Genomic DNA, 23,238 nt, shown 5'->3' with positions numbered 1-23,238 from the left:
TAGGGTCTTAGTACAGAGTTCCCCAGGATAGGGCAATTTGTGGCTTTAGAGTGTCTAGGCCAACAGGATTCATAGAGATATACAAACATTGGCAGCAGGTAGTATTTGTGTTATGAAATATAACTTATTACACCTTGAACTTGGACCTTGGACACAGTTAATGTAAATATGGCTTACTTTTGTTTCACAATCCTCCACATGTGATGAATATTGAGTTTATACTTAGAAACATCCTCAAGTTAACATTCTCATATTAATTCATGGATTTTAAGGAATTTGACATCTGTTGAAGTTTTCCTCACTCCTCGTTATGAAATATGTATACATGCTGTGTCACAGGGACTTGGTACATCTGATTTTCAACCCATACTCCATAGAAATGTATGATATGATACCTATGTGGAATATGGGTTCTAGTTGCCTGTGGTAGATGTATTACTTAGTATCTACAAACATATAGCTATACATGTACTGTACAGGGCTACTTGCTATGACCATGTATGTGGGAGAAATTCAAATTAATGACATATATGTTTTGGTGTATATACATGAGCTTATAGTACCCCAAGGAGAAAAACATGTGTCAGAGTAGTTATTCATAAAGTATAGTCATGCTATATGTTCATGCTTAATTAGATGGCAGTCAATAATGACACTGTTAACATGCCAAAGTTTTGAGATTTTAGATACAGTGTAAAGAGATGTATTAAAGTCTGTTCCTATTTCTGGCCTTGTTTATAATGTTTGTCTAGACCAAAGTTATTGATTAAGAAATAAATGATGACTTGACATGGCCAAATGTTTGCTAGACATAAAATTAATGAGTCTAATGTTTCTTAAAATTTTTCTTTTTCTTTTCAATATTTCTGGAAAATATTCTGTGGTATATTTAGTGTATAGTGAAACAACCAAAAACAATTATCATGATTGATTTGTTGTGAAAAGAGTATTAGTTTTGACTGTAGGTATTTAACTCACCTGCAAAATAAACCCCCCCACAGATTTGATCAATAAACATACGTGATATATTACCTCTATTTCTTATCTGGTAAAATCTGTGCGGGGAGAAATCAATGAACTCAGGTGTCGAGATGACAACTTGTTCTGGGCCGAGGTTTGATGTGATTATATAGTCGATTTGTTTTGGTAGACTGTCCTTTTAACTGATTATTGCTGTATCAAGTTCCTTTTCACAAGGCAAATAGTGTCATAATATTCCTCAATTATAAGATACTTTTGTACATGTGTTTTCCAATACATTAGAATATCATGAATACCACAAATATATTTTCCATAACATCTTAATTTTCTTGTTACTTTGATATTTCATGTATCCCATTGATCTCATCACAAAATAGGGGATTATGTCTTCATTAATATTTCATTTTTAGCTCACCTGCCAGAAGGGCATGTGAGCTTATGCCGTGGTGCGGCGTCCATCGTCCGGCGTCCATCGTCCGGCCATCCGGCGGTCCTACATCAACTGTTTCTTTTTACATTAATTTATGAAGTATAATATCAAACTTTCAGTAATTACAGTACAAATTGGATTCAGAAACAAGTTTTGGAACTTCTGTAAATCTGTCTTTATGATCTCATCATGTCATCATTAGTTGTATTAGTTTTATTTCTTGAAGTCATATGTATTTAAAACTTGTTCATGAATTAGATCAGACATGTACATGGTAAACAAACGGAAAAATTACCATTTTCTCTTGTGTAAGGCAATTAACTACCATCCGTTTTTAGTTAATTGTTTGATGTAAAATAAAATGCTAATTATCCACTGTTAACTTAACTGATACTATAACACAGAATTCTGTTATTAGAATAAATTGTTTAAAAAAATTTTGTTTGTTGGAATAATGATGAGTGAACTTGTATTTCTGTGTGTTTCATATCTGCTTGAACATTAAACATTTATCATTTCCATTATAATTATGACTTTTGTCTCCCTTTGTATTTTACAGGACAAAACATACACTCCCTACGACGCCGCTGTGGTAAAGGGCAATCAAGAGACAGCAGAGTATATAAAAGGAAAAGGTGGAAATTCATCCACAGATCCAGACAAAACTGGAAAGCGTGAGTCTAAGTCAGCTAAATCCCGTCGTAGCGTTCTCACACTTGAGAGTACACCAGAAGAGCGAGAGAAGGAGGAACAAGCTGAACATGATAAGAAAGGAGATGTAATCTTGGCGCCAGTTGCTTCTCCTTCTAAAGATAAAAAAGGTAAAGGTGATAAAGACAAGGGTACCAAAGACAAGGAAGCTGAAAAGAAAGACAAAGAAACAGAAAAGAAGGGAAAAGACGTGCAGAAATCAGATGGAGAGGAAGATGAGGATGAAGAGGATGCCAAGGACCCAGGAGTGAAACCGTTAGTAGCTGCTGGTGTTGGTCTCAAAGCCAAAGACAAAAAGGGCAAAGAGAAAGAAACAACAGACAAAAAGAAAACAAAAGGCAAAACTGAGGAAGAAAAAGATTCAGAAAAACAGAGAAAAGAAAGTCGTTCAGAGGAGGAAGAGAAGGATACCGTAGATAAAACTGTTCCACTTGGAAAGGGTGGTGTTGGTGCTAAAAGAAAAGGAAAACGAGAGAAGGGCGAGGAAACTGAGGGAGAGGAGGAGGAAGAAGAAGAAACAGCTGGAGACAACAAAGAGAAAGAAGGTAAAAAGAGCAGAAAATCTTCTGAGCAGGACGACGAAGCTGCACGTATTGCTGCGGCTGCAGCAGCTGCAACTGCTGTAAAGGTAAAGCGAAGAGGAAGCAAAGAGGCAGGCAAGAAGGACAGTCGCGGAGATAGTGGTGTAGAAGCTGATTCAGAACAAGAATCTTCAGAGGAGGAGGGTAAAAAAGAGGAAGGAAAAGAAAGTGTTGAACAGCCTAAGGGGAAGACTGTTGAAACAGCAGGAGGACGAGTTCATCGCAAGAAAAGAAATACAGATACTGTTGAGGAAGAAGAAGAAGAAGAAGAGGAAGGAGAGGGCACGGGAAAAAAAGACACTGCTGCGTTAGCTGCAGCAGCATTGCAAGCTGAAGAAGAAAAGAACAAAAAATTAAAACAGGAAAAAACCAAAGAAGATCAGAACGAGGCAAAAAAGAAAAAGGAACTCGACGAACAGAGGAAGAAAAAAGAATCAGAAAAGTTAAAGGAAGACGAAAGGAAGAAGAAAGAAGCTGCAGAAAAACTAAAGGAAGAAGAAAGGAAAAAGAAAGAAGCTGCAGACAAATTAAAGGAAGACGAAAGGAAAAAGAAAGAAGCTGCAGAAAAAATAAAGGAAGAAGAAAGGAAAAAGAAAGAAGCTGCTGAAAAACTTAGAGAAGAAGAAAAGAAGAAAAGGGAAGTAGCTAATAAGAAAGGATTAAGAGTAGCAACTCCACAAAAAGGTGGTAAAACTGGAATTGAAGCAAAAGACCACACACACGCGCCAGCGGCAGGGGCAGCTGGAGTAGGCTTAGCAGCAGCTTTAGCAGCAGGCAAGGATAAGAAGGAAGTTTCAGAAGTTCAAAAGGAAGAGGTTGGAATTCAAACAGATCGAAAGGAAGAGAAAGAAAAACCGAAGACAATAGACACAGGGATACAGACAAAGAAACAGCACACCAGACAGAGTGGCAGCCAGACAGAGTTATCAGGTGATCAGGTGGTCAGTAGAGAATCCTCACCAGGTCGTCAGCCTAAATCTCGTGTCAGGACTGCTTCTAAGGAGGAGTCTGAAGGAGAATTTGAGGTTCCAAAAGATTCTCCAGAATCAGAAGCAGAAGCACTGAGAGCAGCAGCTGCAAGGAGAAGTTTATCACGAGCAGAATCGGAGACAAACCGTGAAGAGAAACCACAAAGCAGACAGCGTATAATACAGTCGCCTTCTAAGGTTCCTACTGATGGTAGAATTAGTCAGGGATTATTGACGAATTCCCGGAAACCATCGCGCCAAAGAACATTTGAAAGGAGTGACTCGCCAGACCTTTCATCAGGTGAAGATATTGATGAAAGAGATTATGTTGATGCTCAACCAAAGTCTCGTAAACAACGTGCACAAAATAGATTACAAAATAGGACAAGGAAACTAAGAAATCGACAGGTAGCCGGTGTGTATGATCCTGATCGGCTTTCTAAACCTGTCGGTGTTCACAAACAAATCAGAGACAAAAAGAGATTAGCTCGTGATCGTGATAGTCAATTGAACGGAAGACTTGTAGAGATGGATCGTTCAGACGAAATTAATGATCTTGAACACTCAATTTTACGTACCCGCCGAGGTACTGGACGATGTGTGAACTCCATACAAGAAAGTGTGCGTCGGTACCAGAGTGAGCGACGCATGGTTAGACAGCTTCATCAACTTAAGCGTGCCCAGATCTACACGGGTCCCATGCACGACGTGGTTCTGTTCAGTAAGCTGATGGACGTATACAGAAACAACGCTCCACATGATGCAGACAGTACACTCGACTCGCAGGTGCTCGAGGACTGGGAAGGCTACCTCCGAGGTAAGTCATATATATTCCGTTCATCAACAATATTGTTGAATTCTGTTTCAGCATGGAAATGGAAAACTCTCCATTTATATTTAAGTGGACTGTTTTCGGAACACTTTAAATCTTCAAAATTAATTCATGTGCAATTTGAATAATGTTTGAAGGTGAGTTGCATGAATATTTTTACAGCTATCACTGCCTTGTTTTGGCATTTCAAGTTGCTCCACATTGGTCTTTTGCACAGAAAGGTCTCGGGACAGAGAAGGCCTGGGATGAGTAGGAAGTACAATACAAACTGTTTGTTTCAGATAACTTTGAGGATAGAGAGGGTATTTATACCGGAGTGTAGTATGATTTGGGAGTGCTCACTTGAGTTTGATCTGATATTGTCTTTTTTACCCGTCCAAATTAGTGTCACTGTATCAATGCATTTCAGTAGAATCCTTGATTTTCCTTTTTATTTTTTCATTGAAGTAGAATTATTTTTAGATTATTTCTGTGCTTGAAAATACAAGTTTAATTACATAAGTTATGCATAAATCAAAAATCCATTTCCTTGTTTTCATTTTGATGTAATTACAAAATCTTGTTAAAACATTGAATGATTTCAATGCAATTTCTATGAGAATGAAGAATATTTCTATAATGCTCACATACGTTTCTAAAAATTCCATTATCAATAACCTATATGCACCTTGCTGCAGCAAATATGATAATTTCTCTTTCGCACTTGCGGTGTATTGAACACAAAATTAAATTTCAGATGTCTCTGTTGGAAATGGTTATCAAACATGCACACTCGTCGGAAACAATCAGTTTGATACATTTGTGTGAAACTTCAGTCTCGTAAAAGAAACCCGTTTCCCACTAGAGTATATAATCGAAATCTCTTAAGTTCACTGTATTGGCGTGTGTGTGTTCACAATTCAAACATATACTTCTATAATACACCAATCCTATTAATTCTGTATTATATATAAAACAAAACAACTTGTATTTACATCTGCTCATCTGTCAAATATTCATTTACACTTTCGCTAAATCAGCTTCTGGCTTTAGATATTTCTGCATGTGCATGTAAATTTCTAGCTTTTCATATTGTAATGATGTTGTGTATATTTGCAAATGATCGTTATTTTAACAGTTTCATTTATATATTGTAATAATTGTAATACTGACCCGCCACATATAAAACAGTAAGTACATAGATGTTGTTGCATTTAACACCCAGGTAAATTATTTACAATTACCTGGACGTTTTGCTTTATATTTACCTACTGTCACCCCTAAGCATGCTGTCAATAACATGTAAACCTTCCATTAACCTCCCCGTAATGTGAAGAATTCTTGTTTTGACTTCGTTAACAGATCAACTCCAGTTTGTTTCACATTTCTACGAGGATGACAGGACCGGACTACGATCTGCTACCAACACTGTCAGGGTAGGTAACTCCTCGTATATCGCATGCTGCACGGTGCATGTAGCTCTCATGTTCACTGATAATAATTAACTGTTGATAAATGTTATAGTTAATAATGTCACAAAAGTGTCGTTGCAATTGTTGATATTATGCATATAAAAATGTCAACATTTTCACGTTTGACAATGGTGGATCCAGGGGTCATTCATCCCTAGAACAAGAAAACAGGTTTTCTGCATTCTTATAGATGCGTTTTCTTTTCTTTTCGCTTGTTCTCAGATTTAAAGAGAAAAACAATCATTGCTTTATCTTAAAATAGCCGCAGGCTCTTGCGGAAATCCTGGATCCATCATGCCTACTGCATGAATAATAATATAATAATGCATATTATTGTAGAATTATATATTTAGATATTAAAACAGTAAAGCCATACACATACTTTATATCAATTGTAAGCAGTTAGGCTTCAAATTAATATTTGACGAATATCATTTGGCATATATATGTAAAAGAATGTGCCATGTGGCGAATTTCGAATCCTAATCTTTACATAGACACATTGATCTGGTGGAACATCTGAGTTGACCACTTTTCATTCACCCTGAGCTTTATGTTTTTTTCTTGCTCTCAAGACTCAGCCTACTAGATCGGAGAAATCGGCAAACTCTGCCAAACGTAGTGTGGACAACAGATACGCTGAATTAAGATTTAAAGAGGTAAACTCATGTTGAAGGGAACCGATTCCCTTTTTTATACCCGACTTAGTAAAGGGGGTGTATACTATATCATTATCACTTTTTGGCGTTGGCGTGCATGCTTAAGATATCTCATGAACCCCTGGGCAGATTGGCGTCTTATTCAAGCCATAATATCATAGCATCTGTCTCAGCGCCTCATTAGATTTTGATGGTCATCGGTCATTGGTAAAGGTCAAAGGTCGCACTTGGCCACTTATAAATTAAAAAAAAAAAGCTTGTGCACAAAATGCTTCGTGATATTCTGGGCAAATTAATTCATACCCTCACCAAAACACACATTATCTAATTCTACAGCTGATCATATTTCGTTGTCATCAGCAACAATTAATTGTCAAAAGTCGAATTTGACCTATTTCATATACATATTCAACAAGTTTATACATTTCATGATCCGTTCATAGCGTTTTATCTGAAATTTCATTGAAAATAGTTAAAACAAACAACAATACACATAGCTAATGTTAACAGTCATGTAATTTGATATACTAACTGTTATAACTGCTTTTTGTATCCACTGCACAATTCACATATTACGTTGGCATTGCCATACATATGCAATCTTAACCTTACTAACTTACACATGTTTAGTCAACATCTGAGGCTATGAATAGCAATCTATGATGTAAGCATTCTGAATCAATTGTCGTTTCCCATCACAAGTGAAACTGGAAAAGATTATCTGTCTCCATAAGATGTTTTTTATCTGTTGAACCGTTTTTCCTTCTATGAAAAAGTAAATGTAAATTGAAATGCTTCAGATGATTTCTTCTTCAGAAACCATTTTGAATGTTTATTCAGCGCAAATTGATTTCATTATCACCAATTTTAAAACAACTTAAGGAAAAACATTTTTAAAGTGAGCAATTGGTTTGATTTAGGAATTTGAAATGTCTGAGCGAGAAGCAGTGGAAGACAGAATGAAAGAGGTTGCAAAGAAAACCGATGAGTCACTGAAGTCTGTACACAGCAAGACTTCAGACAGTCTCAATGAAGCAAAGAAAGTGAATGATAAGCTCCAGAACGATTTCCGTAGAGATGTTACGGAACGCCTCAAGTCAGGCAATTCAACTAAAAAGGAACGCCAGTGGCTCATCCAGGAATCCATGTATGTAATATTGGATTTTTAGGTCATCTGACCCGAAGGGTCAGGATGACCTATAGCCATCGTGCTTCGTCCGTCGTCGTCCGCCGTGCGCCGTCCGTAAACTTTTCACATTTCAATCTTCTTCTCAAGTTCCACCAGTGGGATTCACATGAAACTTGCCAGAAATGATCCTGAGATGGTTCTGACCAAGTGTTGTTATTTTTCGGGTTGGTCCGAAATCCAAGATGGCCGCCATAGCCGCCATTTTGAAAACACATTTTAAACTTCTTCAAAAGTTCCACCACTGCTGTTGGGCTGAAACTTGCCAGAAATGATCCTGAGATGATCCTGACAAAGTGTTGTTATTTTTCGGGTCGGTCTGAAATCCAAGATGGCCGCCATAGCCGCCATCTTGAAAAACACATTTAAAACTTCTTCTCAAGTTTCACCAGTGCTATTGAGCTGAAACTTGCCTGAAATGATCCTGATATGATCCCGACCAAGTGTTGTTATTTTTCGGGTCGGTCCGAAATCCAAGATGGCCGCCATAGCCGCCATCTTGAAAAATACATTTAAAACTTCTTCTCAAGTTTCACCAGTGCTATTGAGCTGAAACTTGCCTGAAATGATCCTGATATGATCCCGACCAAGTGTTGTTATTTTTTAGATCAGTCCGAAATCCAAGATGGCCGCCATAGCCGCCATCTTGAAAAACACATTTTAAACTTCTTCTCAACTTCCACCTGTGCTATTGAGCTGAAACTTGCCTGAAATGATCCTGATATGATCCTGACCAAGTGTTGTTATTTTTCGGGTCGGTCCGAAATCCAAGATGGCCGCCATAGCCGCCATCTTGAAAAACACATTTTAAACTTCTTCTCAAGTTCCACCAGTGCTATTGAGTTGAAACTTGCCTGAGATGATCCTGATATGATCCCGACCAAGTGTTGTTATTTTTCGGGTCGGTCCGAAATCCAAGATGGCCGCCATAGCCGCCATCTTGAAAAACACATTTAAAACTTCTTCTCAAGTTTCACCAGTGCTATTGAGCTGAAACTTGCCTGAAATGATCCTGATATGATCCCGACCAAGTGTTGTTATTTTTTAGATCAGTCCGAAATCCAAGATGGCCGCCATAGCCGCCATCTTGAAAAACACATTTTAAACTTCTTCTCAAGTTCTACCAGTGCTATTGAGCTGAAACTTGCCTGAGAAGATCCTTATATGATCCCAACGAAGTGTTGTTATTTTTCGGGTCGGTCCATAATCCAAGATGGCCGCCATAGCCGCCATCTTGAAAAACACATTTTAAACTTCTTCTCAAGTTCCACCAGTGCTATTGAGTTGAAACTTGCCTGAGATGATCCTGATATGATCCCGACCAAGTGTTGTTATTTTTCGGGTCGGTCCGAAATCCAAGATGGCCGCCATAGCCGCCATCTTGAAAAACACATTTAAAACTTCTTCTCAAGTTTCACCAGTGCTATTGAGCTGAAACTTGCCTGAAATGATCCTGATATGATCCCGACCAAGTGTTGTTATTTTTCGGGTCGGTCCGAAATCCAAGATGGCGGCTATGGCGGCCATCTTGAAAAACACATTTTAAACTTCTTCTCAACTTCCACCAGTGCTATTGAGCTGAAACTTGCCTGAAATGATCCTGATATGATCCCGACCAAGTGTTGTTATTTTTCGGGTCGGTCCGAAATCCAAGATGGCCGCCATAGCCGCCATCTTGAAAAACACATTTTAAACTTCTTCTCAAGTTCCACCAGTGCTATTGAGTTGAAACTTGCCTGAGATGATCCTGATATGATCCTGACCAAGTGTGTTATTTTTCGGGTCGGTCCGAAATCCAAGATGGCCGCCATCTTGAAAAACACATTTAAAACTTCTTCTCAAGTTTCACCAGTGCTATTGAGCTGAAACTTGCCTGAAATGATCCTGATATGATCCCGACCAAGTGTTGTTATTTTTTAGATCAGTCCGAAATCCAAGATGGCCGCCATAGCCGCCATCTTGAAAAACACATTTAAAGCTTCTTCTCAAGTTTCAACAGTGCTATTGAGCTGAAACTTGCCTGAAATGATCCTGATATGATCCCGACCAAGTGTTGTTATTTTTCGGGTCGGTCCGAAATCCAAGATGGCCGCCATAGCCGCCATCTTGAAAAACACATTTTAAACTTCTTCTCAAGTTCCACCAGTGCTATTGAGTTGAAACTTGCCTGAGATGATCCTGATATGATCCTGACCAAGTGTGTTATTTTTCGGGTCGGTCCGAAATCCAAGATGGCCGCCATAGCCGCCATCTTGAAAAACACATTTAAAACTTCTTCTCAAGTTTCACCAGTGCTATTGAGCTGAAACTTGCCTGAAATGATCCTGATATGATCCCGACCAAGTGTTGTTATTTTTTAGATCAGTCCGAAATCCAAGATGGCCGCCATAGCCGCCATCTTGAAAAACACATTTTACACTTCTTCTCAAGTTCTACCAGTGCTATTGAGCTGAAACTTGCCTGAGATGATCCTTATATGATCCCAACGAAGTGTTGTTATTTTTCGGGTCGGTCCGAAATCCAAGATGGCCGCCATAGCCGCCATCTTGAAAAACACATTTTAAACTTCTTCTCAAGTTCCACCAGTGCTATTGAGTTGAAACTTGCCTGAGATGATCCTGATATGATCCCGACCAAGTGTTGTTATTTTTCGGGTCGGTCCGAAATCCAAGATGGCCGCCATAGCCGCCATCTTGAAAAACACATTTAAAACTTCTTCTCAAGTTTCACCAGTGCTATTGAGCTGAAACTTGCCTGAAATGATCCTGATATGATCCCGACCAAGTGTTGTTATTTTTTAGATCAGTCCGAAATCCAAGATGGCCGCCATAGCCGCCATCTTGAAAAACACATTTTAAACTTCTTCTCAAGTTCTACCAGTGCTATTGAGCTGAAACTTGCCTGAGAAGATCCTTATATGATCCCAACGAAGTGTTGTTATTTTTCGGGTCGGTCCATAATCCAAGATGGCCGCCATAGCCGCCATCTTGAAAAACACATTTTAAACTTCTTCTCAAGTTCCACCAGTGCTATTGAGTTGAAACTTGCCTGAGATGATCCTGATATGATCCCGACCAAGTGTTGTTATTTTTCGGGTCGGTCCGAAATCCAAGATGGCCGCCATAGCCGCCATCTTGAAAATCACATTTAAAACTTCTTCTCAAGTTTCACCAGTGCTATTGAGCTGAAACTTGCCTGAAATGATCCTGATATGATCCCGACCAAGTGTTGTTATTTTTCGGGTCGGTCCGAAATCCAAGATGGCGGCCATGGCGGCCATCTTGAAAAACACATTTTACACTTCTTCTCAACTTCCACCAGTGCTATTGAGCTGAAACTTGCCTGAAATGATCCTGATATGATCCCGACCAAGTGTTGTTATTTTTCGGGTCGGTCCGAAATCCAAGATGGCCGCCATAGCCGCCATCTTGAAAAACACATTTTAAACTTCTTCTCAAGTTCCACCAGTGCTATTGAGTTGAAACTTGCCTGAGATGATCCTGATATGATCCTGACCAAGTGTGTTATTTTTCGGGTCGGTCCGAAATCCAAGATGGCCGCCATCTTGAAAAACACATTTAAAACTTCTTCTCAAGTTTCACCAGTGCTATTGAGCTGAAACTTGCCTGAAATGATCCTGATATGATCCCGACCAAGTGTTGTTATTTTTTAGATCAGTCCGAAATCCAAGATGGCCGCCATAGCCGCCATCTTGAAAAACACATTTAAAGCTTCTTCTCAAGTTTCAACAGTGCTATTGAGCTGAAACTTGCCTGAAATGATCCTGATATGATCCCGACCAAGTGTTGTTATTTTTCGGGTCGGTCCGAAATCCAAGATGGCCGCCATAGCCGCCATCTTGAAAAACACATTTTAAACTTCTTCTCAAGTTCCACCAGTGCTATTGAGTTGAAACTTGCCTGAGATGATCCTGATATGATCCTGACCAAGTGTGTTATTTTTCGGGTCGGTCCGAAATCCAAGATGGCCGCCATAGCCGCCATCTTGAAAAACACATTTAAAACTTCTTCTCAAGTTTCACCAGTGCTATTGAGCTGAAACTTGCCTGAAATGATCCTGATATGATCCCGACCAAGTGTTGTTATTTTTTAGATCAGTCCGAAATCCAAGATGGCCGCCATAGCCGCCATCTTGAAAAACACATTTTACACTTCTTCTCAAGTTCTACCAGTGCTATTGAGCTGAAACTTGCCTGAGATGATCCTTATATGATCCCAACGAAGTGTTGTTATTTTTCGGGTCGGTCAATAATCCAAGATGGCCGCCATAGCCGCCATCTTGAAAAACACATTTTAAACTTCTCAAGTTCTACCAGTGCTATTGAGCTGAAACCTGCCTGAAATGATCCTGATATGATCTCGACCAAGTGTTGTTATTTTTCGGGTCGGTCCGAAATCCAAGATGGCCGCCATAGCCGCCATCTTGAAAAACACATTTTTAACTTCTTTTCAAGTTCCATCAGTGCTATTGAGCTGAAACTTGCCTGAGATGATCCTGATATGATTCCGACCAAGTGTTGTTATTTTTCGTTATTTTTCGGGTCGGTCCGAAATCCAAGATGGCCACCATAACCACCATCTTGAAAAACACATTTTAAACTTCTTCTCCAGGTTCATTGGTGCCTTTGAGCTGGAAATGGATGAGGATGTCAAGGAAGGCGAGCCAACATAGTGTTATTTTTTTGGCCTCGTAAAAACTTTGACATGGCAGCAATTTGGCGGCCATTTTGTAACATGATTGCGCAATCATGGTTTTCCTGAACAACACCTATTTCAAACTTCTTCTCAAATTCCACTGGTGGAATTCAGCTCTAACTTACCAGAAATGATCCTGAGATGGTCCTTACCAAGTGTAGCTATTTATCGGGTCGGCCAGAAATCCAAGATGGCTGCCATTACAGCCATCTTGAAAAACACATTTTATACTTCTTCTCCAGTTCCACTGGTGCCATTGAGCTGGAAATTGGTGAAGATGTTAAGGAAGCAGGGCCAACAAAGTCTTGTTATTTTTTTGGCCTCGTAAAAACTTTGACATGGCAGCAATGGCGGCCATTTTGTAACATGATTGCGCAATCATGGTTTTCCTGAACAACACCTATTTCAAACTTTTTCTCAAATTCCACCGGTGGGATTCAGCTCTAACTTACCAGAAATGATCCTGAGATGGTCCACACCAAGTGTTGTTATTTATTGGGGTGTTCAGAAATCCAAGATGGCCACCATGGCCAACAGTGCCACTATATACTTGCTACAGAGAATGCATACTACAATAATATAAGGGTTTTAATTTAGAGTCAGATGACCGTTAAGGCCCCTGGGCCTCTTGTATAATCTTGACATATGTTGTGTTGCTGTATTTTTATTGGGAGATTTGCGAATGTTGATATGCGATTCTAACATATCTTATCAACATCATATAGCAATTGTAGGAAGAATGACAAGGACAATTTTGACCACCTAAAATTATAAAAGTTTTACCATCGCATTATACCAAGTAGTCAATGCCGTGATTCCCTACTACCATTGTTTAATCAAAATACACATTTGAAACTTTTGATGATTTATTACTGATTAATTGCATCTACTGCCTGATAATATATGAGTTCCGATTTTGTACTGTTGGGTGGACTGTAGTATATATTTCTGCCTGATAAACTTACAGGAGTGACGAAGCCCAGTCCCAGGCTGAAAGTATGGAGAAGGAGAGAAGGGAGAAATATAAAGAGTGGCACAAAAAGAAGAATGAGGAGCTGAGGCGGAAGCTTCTTAGGGTCTACGGACCGGATCAGAATTACTCAGATAGTAAGTCTAAGTCTATCAAAATCAGTATAAAAGGGTTTTTTCCCCACTGCAGTATGGTATTGGATTAGTTGATTATATTTACTGATAACATGTTTATCAAATACTTACATGGTTACTCAGAAGAAATGTTATATTCATTTAAATGAATATTCGCTAATGCGGCGTAGATAATCATATTTTGATGGTGATATAGTTGTGATTAGGACTAAGTTGGGTTAATATGGTGATGTGACCATTAATCAGGGATAATTGTGAATTGATATGGTGATGTAACAAGGATTGATATAGTGATTTGGTTAGAATTTTACATCATGAACATTGTCATCTTTATTCCAACCAGGATACGATTTCTTCTTTCAGTTAAAAATAGTAAAGCCCACTCTTTTAAGTCATCTACGCCACGAATTGCTTATACATCGACACCACGCCCGAAGTCCCAGATTACGATGACCAGCGGGGGTATGTCTCAAGCCCAGTATGGTATGGATCGTGAGATTACTGTTCAGATGACGGAGTACGGAATGAGGAGGGTAAAGAAAGATCCAGATTATCCATTCGGTACGCATGCGTGTAGAAGCTTATTAACAGCATGAATAATTGGATACGTCTGTTTAAAGAATTACATTTGAAAGTGACTCGAAGTAGAAATAATGGGCCTATGTTCACGTGTTCTGGTGCTAATGATAACGTTTATTGTATAACGATGTCGGATTGAATCAAATATCAAAATCATTAAAGGACATGTATACCATCAATTTGATAAGAGATCGATCTCCATTTGTGGTCAAATTTTACTTGAAACGTAAATGGTATTCAAATTTGAGTTTAATGTCAGGATAGATTCATCCCAAGGAAAAAAAACAAAACGCTACTTATCAAAGTTACCAGGCATAGAATCACAAAACATTCCTCGTTGTTTGTCCTAATGTTATTTGATGATTTGGTTAACATTTCTCTTAAAGTCTAACTAAAATATATATATTTATTTTGATGTCACACGAACAATGAAACATTATATTTCGTGATACAAGGGATTACAGAACCAAACAGTGTATGTCATTGTGATTCCGCGACCAGTATATTCTTTAAAACAGACTGTCTATTGCAAAGTGTATTTGTATTCTTCAGATATTCTAGATGAAATTATTGAGAAAATACTGTTTTCATATATAAATTCCACTGTATCAGACATCTTGATGATTGCATGATCAGCGTTTTTGACAACAAATTAACATGTGAAATCTGAAGAATACAAAGTTGAGATATGGTGGTTGGCTATTATTCTGTATTTATGTACATTGTATATACATTGTTATTATGAAATATATGAGTATAAAGCTTATTTTAAAATATATATGTATCAGATCAAAAAGCACTGTTTAAAAGATGTTGACTATTGCTACCTGGAATATTGTAGCTTTAGTCCCAATAATACTGTGCAATATTGACAAGGCTTTAGTCCCAATAATCCTTTGCAATATTGATATCATCTTTGGTTATCAAAATTATCCGGGTTTACAAATTTTGAAATATTTATCAGTTCTCATTTATTAGAAATGGGAAAAGATGTACTCCGTTGCCGTCAATTTTAATAATGAAACTTCGGAGTTCTGATTAGCAGTTGAAATCTTAAGAATCAGATTTTATTTACAGCTTTGATATATACATACATCACGGAATTGTAAATGCATGAATCACGTCATATATGTTTTACACGCTTACGTCGACAGGTAACAAGGTGAAGAGTAAAAAGGGGCTCGTACATAGAGGCTTGTTGGAGCAAGGTAGACAGGAGGATAAGTCTTCCAACATCAGCATGATACTCGGGCGCTCTTCTTTTCTATTGTTTATAATTCCTCCTTCAAACTTCGTTTACTGCCTTCAAGTATTGGTATCTGCGCCTCCAACATTCGAATACTGACAATTTTTAATTAAGTACAGTGTAGACACTTTTTTAAATACATATTTCAAGATGGGCAAACTTTAGTTAAAAATATATTTCTTTGTGGAAATTAATTTGAAGACCAGGGTTTTACACTTTATTCAATGTTGGATGTGCAGATATCACCAAACTGTCTAATGCCGTGATCTAGTTCTACAGGTGGAGACTCATAATTATTCACACTGAAATTAATTAAAAAGCTGCATTCGTTTTCGGGTTGTTGATACATGTTTATAAAGAAATTATTATATCGAGACTCTTATACTCATAATTTTGAAAAACGACCGTGAACTTTGGTTGAGATAGTTTTCAGTGTAAATAGTTGATGAATACAAGTCAAACTCAATTCTTAATTCATAAGAAACCTGATGAATTCATCTGGTATCTAGTCCTTCTTTTGACTCTTTGAAAAATCTCTTATCAAATAGCAGACACTTACGTGCAAATAATTGCTTAATATATATAAACGGAAACGGTTTTATTTGCTTATTAGAATTTCAAATTTCACAAGCTTAAAGTCGATTTATGGCTTTCACTGCTACATCAAAATATACTACAACATTTGTTTGAGAAATCATGGTTTAATTGAAGATTGTATTACAAATATTGTATCACAAGATTATCTATGACAAAATATGCATGCACTTTCAACTTATTTCAATAAGATTGTAAACAAATTACAGGATATCGAGACTGTCCACTTTCTTTTAGCATATTGCATTTTGATACGATGGAACTGTTTTCGGAAAGGTTTACAAAGACTTAGTATGTTTACGGGAAATTGATATATATATATATTTTTCATTTTGGTATGTTTACGGGAAATTATATTACACATTTTCCATTTTAGACTATATTCTCTAATATTTAGCGCTTTCAGCTGCTGTAGTTTCCAGTTGCATCTGTCCAGTAACTATACATATTATGGTCCTCTTTTGACTTGTGCCTGTCCGTATACTTGCCCACTAATGATCCTCTGTCTCCTCTTTGTCTTTGTAGATCATAGTGAAGGTATGTAGCGTTGCCAACTCGTTATCGGTGATATGCTGCATGTGTAGACAACTAACTGTAACAAATAAAAAAGTTACCCACCCTTGTTAACATATCTAAATTGAGGATTCAGGTCTAAGTTATTGGTTATAAACGTTCTTTTATCTAACTGAGGTTACTTATGAAAAAGGGTTGCTATAGAGGGACCAATTGAAAAATAGTTTTTAAGTAAAGTAGAAGATTGTTTTGTTCACAAGTGTTCTTTTTACTGTACGCGTAATGTTTTGAGATAAGATTGTATCAAATAACATTCGTATCTTGAATGTAATGTGTATAAGTTGCAAGTTTAAAATTCATTTGAAAGTATATAATTACACAAACGTTGATGGGAATATAAGTTTGGAAGATTAATATTATTAGTTTTGTAAAACATGTTATACAGAAATATCCCTTTGTGTATTTTCCCCTAACTTTTATATTTATAATTTTGTTGGAAGATATAACCTTCATGATTAATATTGTTGGAACGATACTAATTTTAAGCATGTTTTTTGTTGTTCATATATAAACTTAAAACACTGATATGTTTTTTTTTTTAAATAATATGATTTTCAGGATGTAACGGTTCCTATTAATAGTGCCCCTTTTAATCAAAAATATGATACTGCAATGATACCAAACCGTATTACATTAAGATATACTAAATGTGGCATGGCCCTGTAATGAATAATCAGTAGTGTTGTGCATGCTTGGTATTTGTCTTTAATGCAGTAATTGAACCTATAGAAAGCTATTGACATACTATATACATGGTGCTTTGTTTTCAGCAAAAGTTTACAGATTATATTATACGTGTTATTATTGACAAATCTTAGCAATTCAATGCTTTTCATTTTATTCAATTTTATTGATGCATGGTGCAATAGACTAACCGATATCTTAATATGGTAATAAACGGGTAAGCGAACGGTTAGATACATGACAAGTAATACATTAATATGTATGTAATTAACATTTTCATCAGGCATGATTTTCATGATACAATTACTGTAGAGTGAATTTTTGTATTTCGTGTCCATTTTTGCAAATCCGTAACAATCATCGTCACGCTTTCTACAAGCGTCTTTAGTCATTGGGGACAGAAATATGTTTTTGATTGATAAAATTTAATTATATGAAGTATATATATTCGTAGAGCACAGAGTTGTGCGTAATGACGTGTTATCATGACGAAAAGCTGAATTTGGTTTCGTGCTAAATTTAGAAACTAAAATAAAATTTCTTTCATGGAAAGATAATGTCGGTGAATAGTGCTTACAGCACGAGGATGACAATGAAATAAGTCAGCCGTTTGCTTACCCTAACATCGCGATGGTATTCTAATCTTATAACAGTGCACTTTCGGGTCTCTGTTCATATATATATACATAATTAAATGAGTGAAAAACTCAATGTATTTCATTATTATAAGTGCTGGTTTTGCTTATTATATTATATTGTTGAGTGTCATTTTGATACCGCATTCCAGATTGATATTGTAGATGCATTGCATGGCGAGCTTTTATCACCGTAATAGAGGTTATCTCCCTTCAAATATTTAATTTCGGTATTTGAAATAAGGGGAGACAACCTCGCTTCATTATCAGATCATTTTCAATTACAGTGAAATATGTATTATTAGTTTGTGTGATTTTAACATGTCCCATTAATTTGATTGTTTTACAGATTTTTTGAAAAAAATATATTTTTAATTTTATCTATTAATAATGTGCCTTCCCTTTGAACTAACCTTATTCTTTTACTAACATTCCAATACATATGACACTGTTAAACAGTGAACACACACATTTATCAAAGGTTAATCATAGAAACTTAGGTTACTGTGGAATTTTTTGGTGACGGGTTAGAAAATAAACTTAGTTTGATTTCAGTCCAATGTCATGGTTAGGAATAGGAATAGGTTGTGATTTAGTAAAGAGTTACATGATGCATTGATATGACGGACACATTGGTGATGAGTTGATGTATTTATATAATTTCATAAACAGAAGAAGTACAACTAATCATATCGGTATATTATGTATGTTTTGAAGTACATCTCACTAATAACAAGTTTATTTACCATCGAGCAAAGGTTCACACTGTAAAGTACCAAATCATGAAGTTGATGGACATCTTTTTATTATATCATTCATTCATTGATTTATTTGATCTTTATTTTACAAGCAGATATCTAACAAGGAAAGATGTGCTTATGTCACTGTTTTTATTTTAGCCAACTGGACGCCGAAGTTTGATGGTTCTCTAAGGCCTCGGGCGGGACTTGTGTTCGTGGAACCAGAAGTGTACGATGAAGCATTAAAAGAGGAAAAACAAATGAAAAAGGCTTACTCTATAGCGGCACGAAGCAGTGGGAATGTTACTATGGATGACGAACGTTTGTTGGGCCCAGTGTCTTCATGACCAACGCCTTAGTTAGACATGTTATTAAAATTTTAGAGGTGGAAATGTCTTCGTGGTCAATTCTTACAGATACAATGGCATTAACGTTAAATGTGCTCAATACCAGAACAGTGGCGGACTCGAAATTCGTGGAAAGGAATGCCAAAATAATGAAGGGGAAAACGTATCTTCCGGAAACGGTCTTACATAAAACATGATTTGACATGAAACCTTTATTTCGTCTTTGAAATACGAGGGAAGGGACCTTTTGACTTTCGTTTAAATATCTCACTGAATGAGACGTAATATACATTTGGTATAGTCATATACATACTGTAGTTGTTCAGAATTGAAGATTTTGATGTATTTCCGGGAGCATTTGTTGCTACTTCTGTGGATGATTTTTATTCGAAAAATCGTGCTTTCCAACAAGTTGTTACACAACTTGCTTTTCTATTCTCTGTGATAACTTATTCTTTATTTGACTTGACCGTGGTTGCTTTTTATTTATTGTAAAATATTTCTTATTTATATTATTGTTATAAGTGATTATCTTTTTAACATATGATTTATAGATCCATTATGTTAGATACATTGTCTGTTTATACGTTATTATGTACAAATATTCGCGATCAATTAATTGCAAAAAAAGAGTTAATGTATATAATGTAGAAACTGTATCGTTGTTAACATTTAAATATTTTGTAGACATCCGTGTGAAAAGCACCCGTCTTATTTTTACACCTAAACTGTGATAATGACGTGAGTCTGTTATGTTATCATAGAAGAAATCATGTGAACTAATAATTCTAATTAATGTTCAGTAGACTAACAAATTATTTTTTATCTTATCAAGTTAATTTCAAACAATTTAAAAGTTTTGTTTTTTTAAAGCAAAGTTAGCAGCGGATAGCTAAATAAGTAGACAAACCAATCAGGAGATTTGAAATTCTTTTATATAACCAATCATAGTATGCTAAGTAAGTCGTATTATATAATCGAATTGACTAATGTAGTGAGTTTGAATATAGTTTCAGCTCTAAATATATTTGTTCAAATATTTTCTATGTGCGAGTGTGTGTTGAGGATGTTTGTGAACTCATACCTGGTTTTATTTGGTGCCATAATATAACTCACTGTTCAAGAAACTTCTAATTTTTAGTGATCATCTCTTTCACAGAAACGTTATTTAAGATATGTCTGAAACGTAATTTATCAAATGACTTACTCAGAATCAAAGATTGAGCAAATATATTCCTAGAACCTTAGTGGAATCATTGTCATTGCAGTCCAATCTGAAAATGTATTTCTATTTCCATTATATCACTGCTACTAGTGTACGTAGTTTATATCTCAGATGATCCTTGATTGAAGTTCTGTAATATATCAATTGGAATTTCTATTTATGCATGGATATATAATTTATATATTTAAACATTTGGCGTTAGTGCTAAGAGACGGAATATCATGCAATTCACTCGTCGTTTTGCTAATACATTGTAGTTTTCGGAGATCGTTACAGTTTCAGAATCTTGTTCATTAACACTTTATAGGAAACATCTTTCTCTCGAACTTTTTACCAGTGTCGTGTATGTTTCTGCCAAGTGAAATATGAAGAATAATACGGATGGAAAGAATGTACATTCTTGGATCGCATTTCACGTTTTGGTATGAGAAATGGTTTTGAATAGTGGGCAATTTACGTTTCATGTCGTAAACGAAATCATCTCGGAATAATGATTTGTCATATAGAAGAATGCTTTTATTTAATATAAACTGTATTGCACCACACTGCATACACAGCATAATACACAAATTATATACGATTTCGGAACAAGATTTAAACATTTTTAATCACTATTCTCCGGGAAATTATCTACCTGCCATCTTATTGTGTGAAATGATGTCCCATATCCCACAGACTTTCATCAAAACAGCGATGTCTCTAGAATTATCATACCACGAGTTCAGTAATTCCCAGTCATGGTTCCGTTACCAAGTTTAGAATTATAAAGTTTAGAGGATAACCAAACATATTGTAGTGATATGATTTGTATCGAGTCTTGTGGATTTGTATTCAGATTTAACTCGCAGGAATTCATAGATTATACCTGGGATTAAACACTTAACAATAATCAATTTTACGTATGGTCTATCCTTGAGTTCGTAATGTATTTTCGTATTCAGGATACTTGTTTGTAAAAATATGATATATTCATTGTCATTGATCATTTACTTTGTTGTCCCTGATAATGCAAAAAGATGTTATAAAATATGTTCATATGAAACACCATCAATTCTTCGGTTACAAATTTTATTGTAATTTCAATTGAGCTCTAGTTCTGCAGTTGCTTCTAAGAGGTGATAGTATATTTAATTAAAAATCGTCTCGCTTCGCTTATAATAAAATAAAAATCCTGTCAAGGGAGAATACTAAGATGTAAAAAATGTCATTCTTGCAGATTTTTAGTTTGAAATAATACTTCGACATGGTGAGACAATCAATGACAGGGTTGAAATTAAATCATATTAATTTGAAAACAGACAAATCTGATGAAGATATTAATGTTGCTGAGAATTGTATATGTCTTGTTATAAATTATTTTTCTCCTGTGATCAGAACATGTGATATGCTAATGATAATATATAATGTCCAATATCTGTGATATTTTCACGTCTATATGCATAATACTGACATAAATACAGCGGTAGGCAGTACTCGTGTTACTGTGTTAGTACAAATAAAGACTATCAATTTACCATGGCGTTTGTCTTATATTGTGATGCAGTGTAAATTCTACGCACCAGGGGATGTTAGTGTTATATCATATACTATACATGTACCTGTCTGTCTGCCTGTCAATGTCTGCTAGTTACCGCCTTTATGATACAACTTGTAAGTCATCTGTTTATATTAGGGTTGCTCCCAACTTGAGTATGGTAAAATATGCGGAGATATTAAGACTGCTTATAATGTTGCTTTACTAAAAAGTACGAACAAATTGTAAATGATTTTATCTGATGTTGGTTTTGGTCCACGATGGCTCATTTAACTTACAATTCAATTTTCTGCAATATAGCAAAAGTGAAAATGCATTTAGGTGTAAGCGGAACATTCTTTATTGTCCGGAAAACAGCTGATTTTGGATTCATTATACACACTAAGACATTGTCAAATAACAAAAATGATTTGTGTATATGTCTTTGAAGTAAAGTACTTGTATAATTAAGTGAAATTACCTGGCATTTTTATTCGATGCCCTTTACATCCTAGGTGTCAAGCAATACACCTAATGCTAAGATATTTTTAATTTAAATCTTGACTAGCTCATATTACATTTAACACAATCCTGATCGGTACAGTGTGAGACCGGGCATGACTTGTATGGTTTTTATACACTTTTAATGACAATAACCTAGTTATAAAATGTGAACGATATGTGAGAAATATGCTTTCAGAAACCTGTTAGCGTTTCAGTACACTCAAATACGGACTTAAAGTGGATATTTGTTACGATGAACTACTTGGAGAGTATCGCTGGTCACCCACACGCGCAATGACCTTCAGATATAAGCCTCCTAAAATCCTCGAACGTAGTCAGCTGAGGTCATGAAAGTTTCAACATGGATTAAAAATAGGTAACGTACATGAATACATACTAGAATAAGAAACTTTATACAAGGAGACAATCCATCGCTGATGGGTGGTCGGGTGGCACAGTGGTACAGTGTAACACACATGCATTTTACTTAGGCGGCCGGGGTTCCACTCCCCGATCGGACGTGAAAAGGTATGGGGTCACCTGCCTGACCACGTGGGTTTTCCCTGGGTACTCCGGTTTCCTCCCACAGTAAGGCCCTTCGTGCGCTTCCATCTGGGCCAACAAGCGTGATTGATATAAGTTAAAACATGGAAATCAAAATTCCTATTGTAACCTGATAAAACGAAGGTTGTTTGGTTGAATTTCAGTATATTTAACATTGTTTTTTTCTTCTTTCTTTTAAAACCAAATTAAAGCCTTGACTAGCCCTGAAATTCATAATTTTTTCTATCTCAGGTTGCCCAAAACATATTAATGATCTTTTAAAGTCTGGGGAAATAATGATCGATACTCATTTAATAGACATAACTATAATAAAGACAAAACTTGACTCTTACACATCCACGATCCATCATTAATTTTGATTATGAGTATTTACGATCTGCACATGAATACATATTAATATTTTTTTAGTTACTATA

At 36.3% G+C, this 23,238-nt stretch overlaps 1 protein-coding gene across 15 annotated transcripts in view; it reads left to right on the top strand.

Annotated features, from left to right (window-relative positions):
* Positions 1–21,754, top strand: part of LOC117323345 (ankycorbin-like) — a 108,478-nt gene extending 86,724 nt beyond the window's left edge. For 4 of the 15 annotated variants that reach the window (XM_033878508.1, XM_033878505.1, XM_033878519.1 and 1 more), the window contains 10 exons: positions 1,971–4,488; positions 4,785–4,805; positions 5,845–5,918; positions 6,530–6,613; positions 7,534–7,760; positions 13,482–13,621; positions 13,982–14,179; positions 15,352–15,405; positions 16,563–16,574; positions 18,829–21,754. In XM_033878508.1, the coding sequence (XP_033734399.1) occupies positions 1,971–4,488; positions 4,785–4,805; positions 5,845–5,918; positions 6,530–6,613; positions 7,534–7,760; positions 13,482–13,621; positions 13,982–14,179; positions 15,352–15,405; positions 16,563–16,574; positions 18,829–19,016 (3,516 nt within the window). In that variant the 3' untranslated portion in view covers positions 19,017–21,754. Of the gene's footprint in view, positions 1–1,970; positions 4,489–4,784; positions 4,806–5,844; positions 5,919–6,529; positions 6,614–7,533; positions 7,761–13,481; positions 13,622–13,981; positions 14,180–15,351; positions 15,406–16,562 lie in introns of all 15 variants that reach the window. The other 11 variants (XM_033878512.1, XM_033878507.1, XM_033878506.1 and 8 more) reach the window with 11 other exon arrangements.
* The last annotated feature ends 1,484 nt before the right edge of the window (positions 21,755–23,238 follow it).

This window comes from Pecten maximus, chromosome 3 (genome assembly GCF_902652985.1).
Source record: "Pecten maximus chromosome 3, xPecMax1.1, whole genome shotgun sequence".
NCBI lineage: Eukaryota > Metazoa > Mollusca > Bivalvia > Pectinida > Pectinidae > Pecten > Pecten maximus.
The sequence above is the reverse complement of the archived record's forward strand: the minus strand, read 5'-3'. Positions and strand labels throughout refer to the sequence as shown.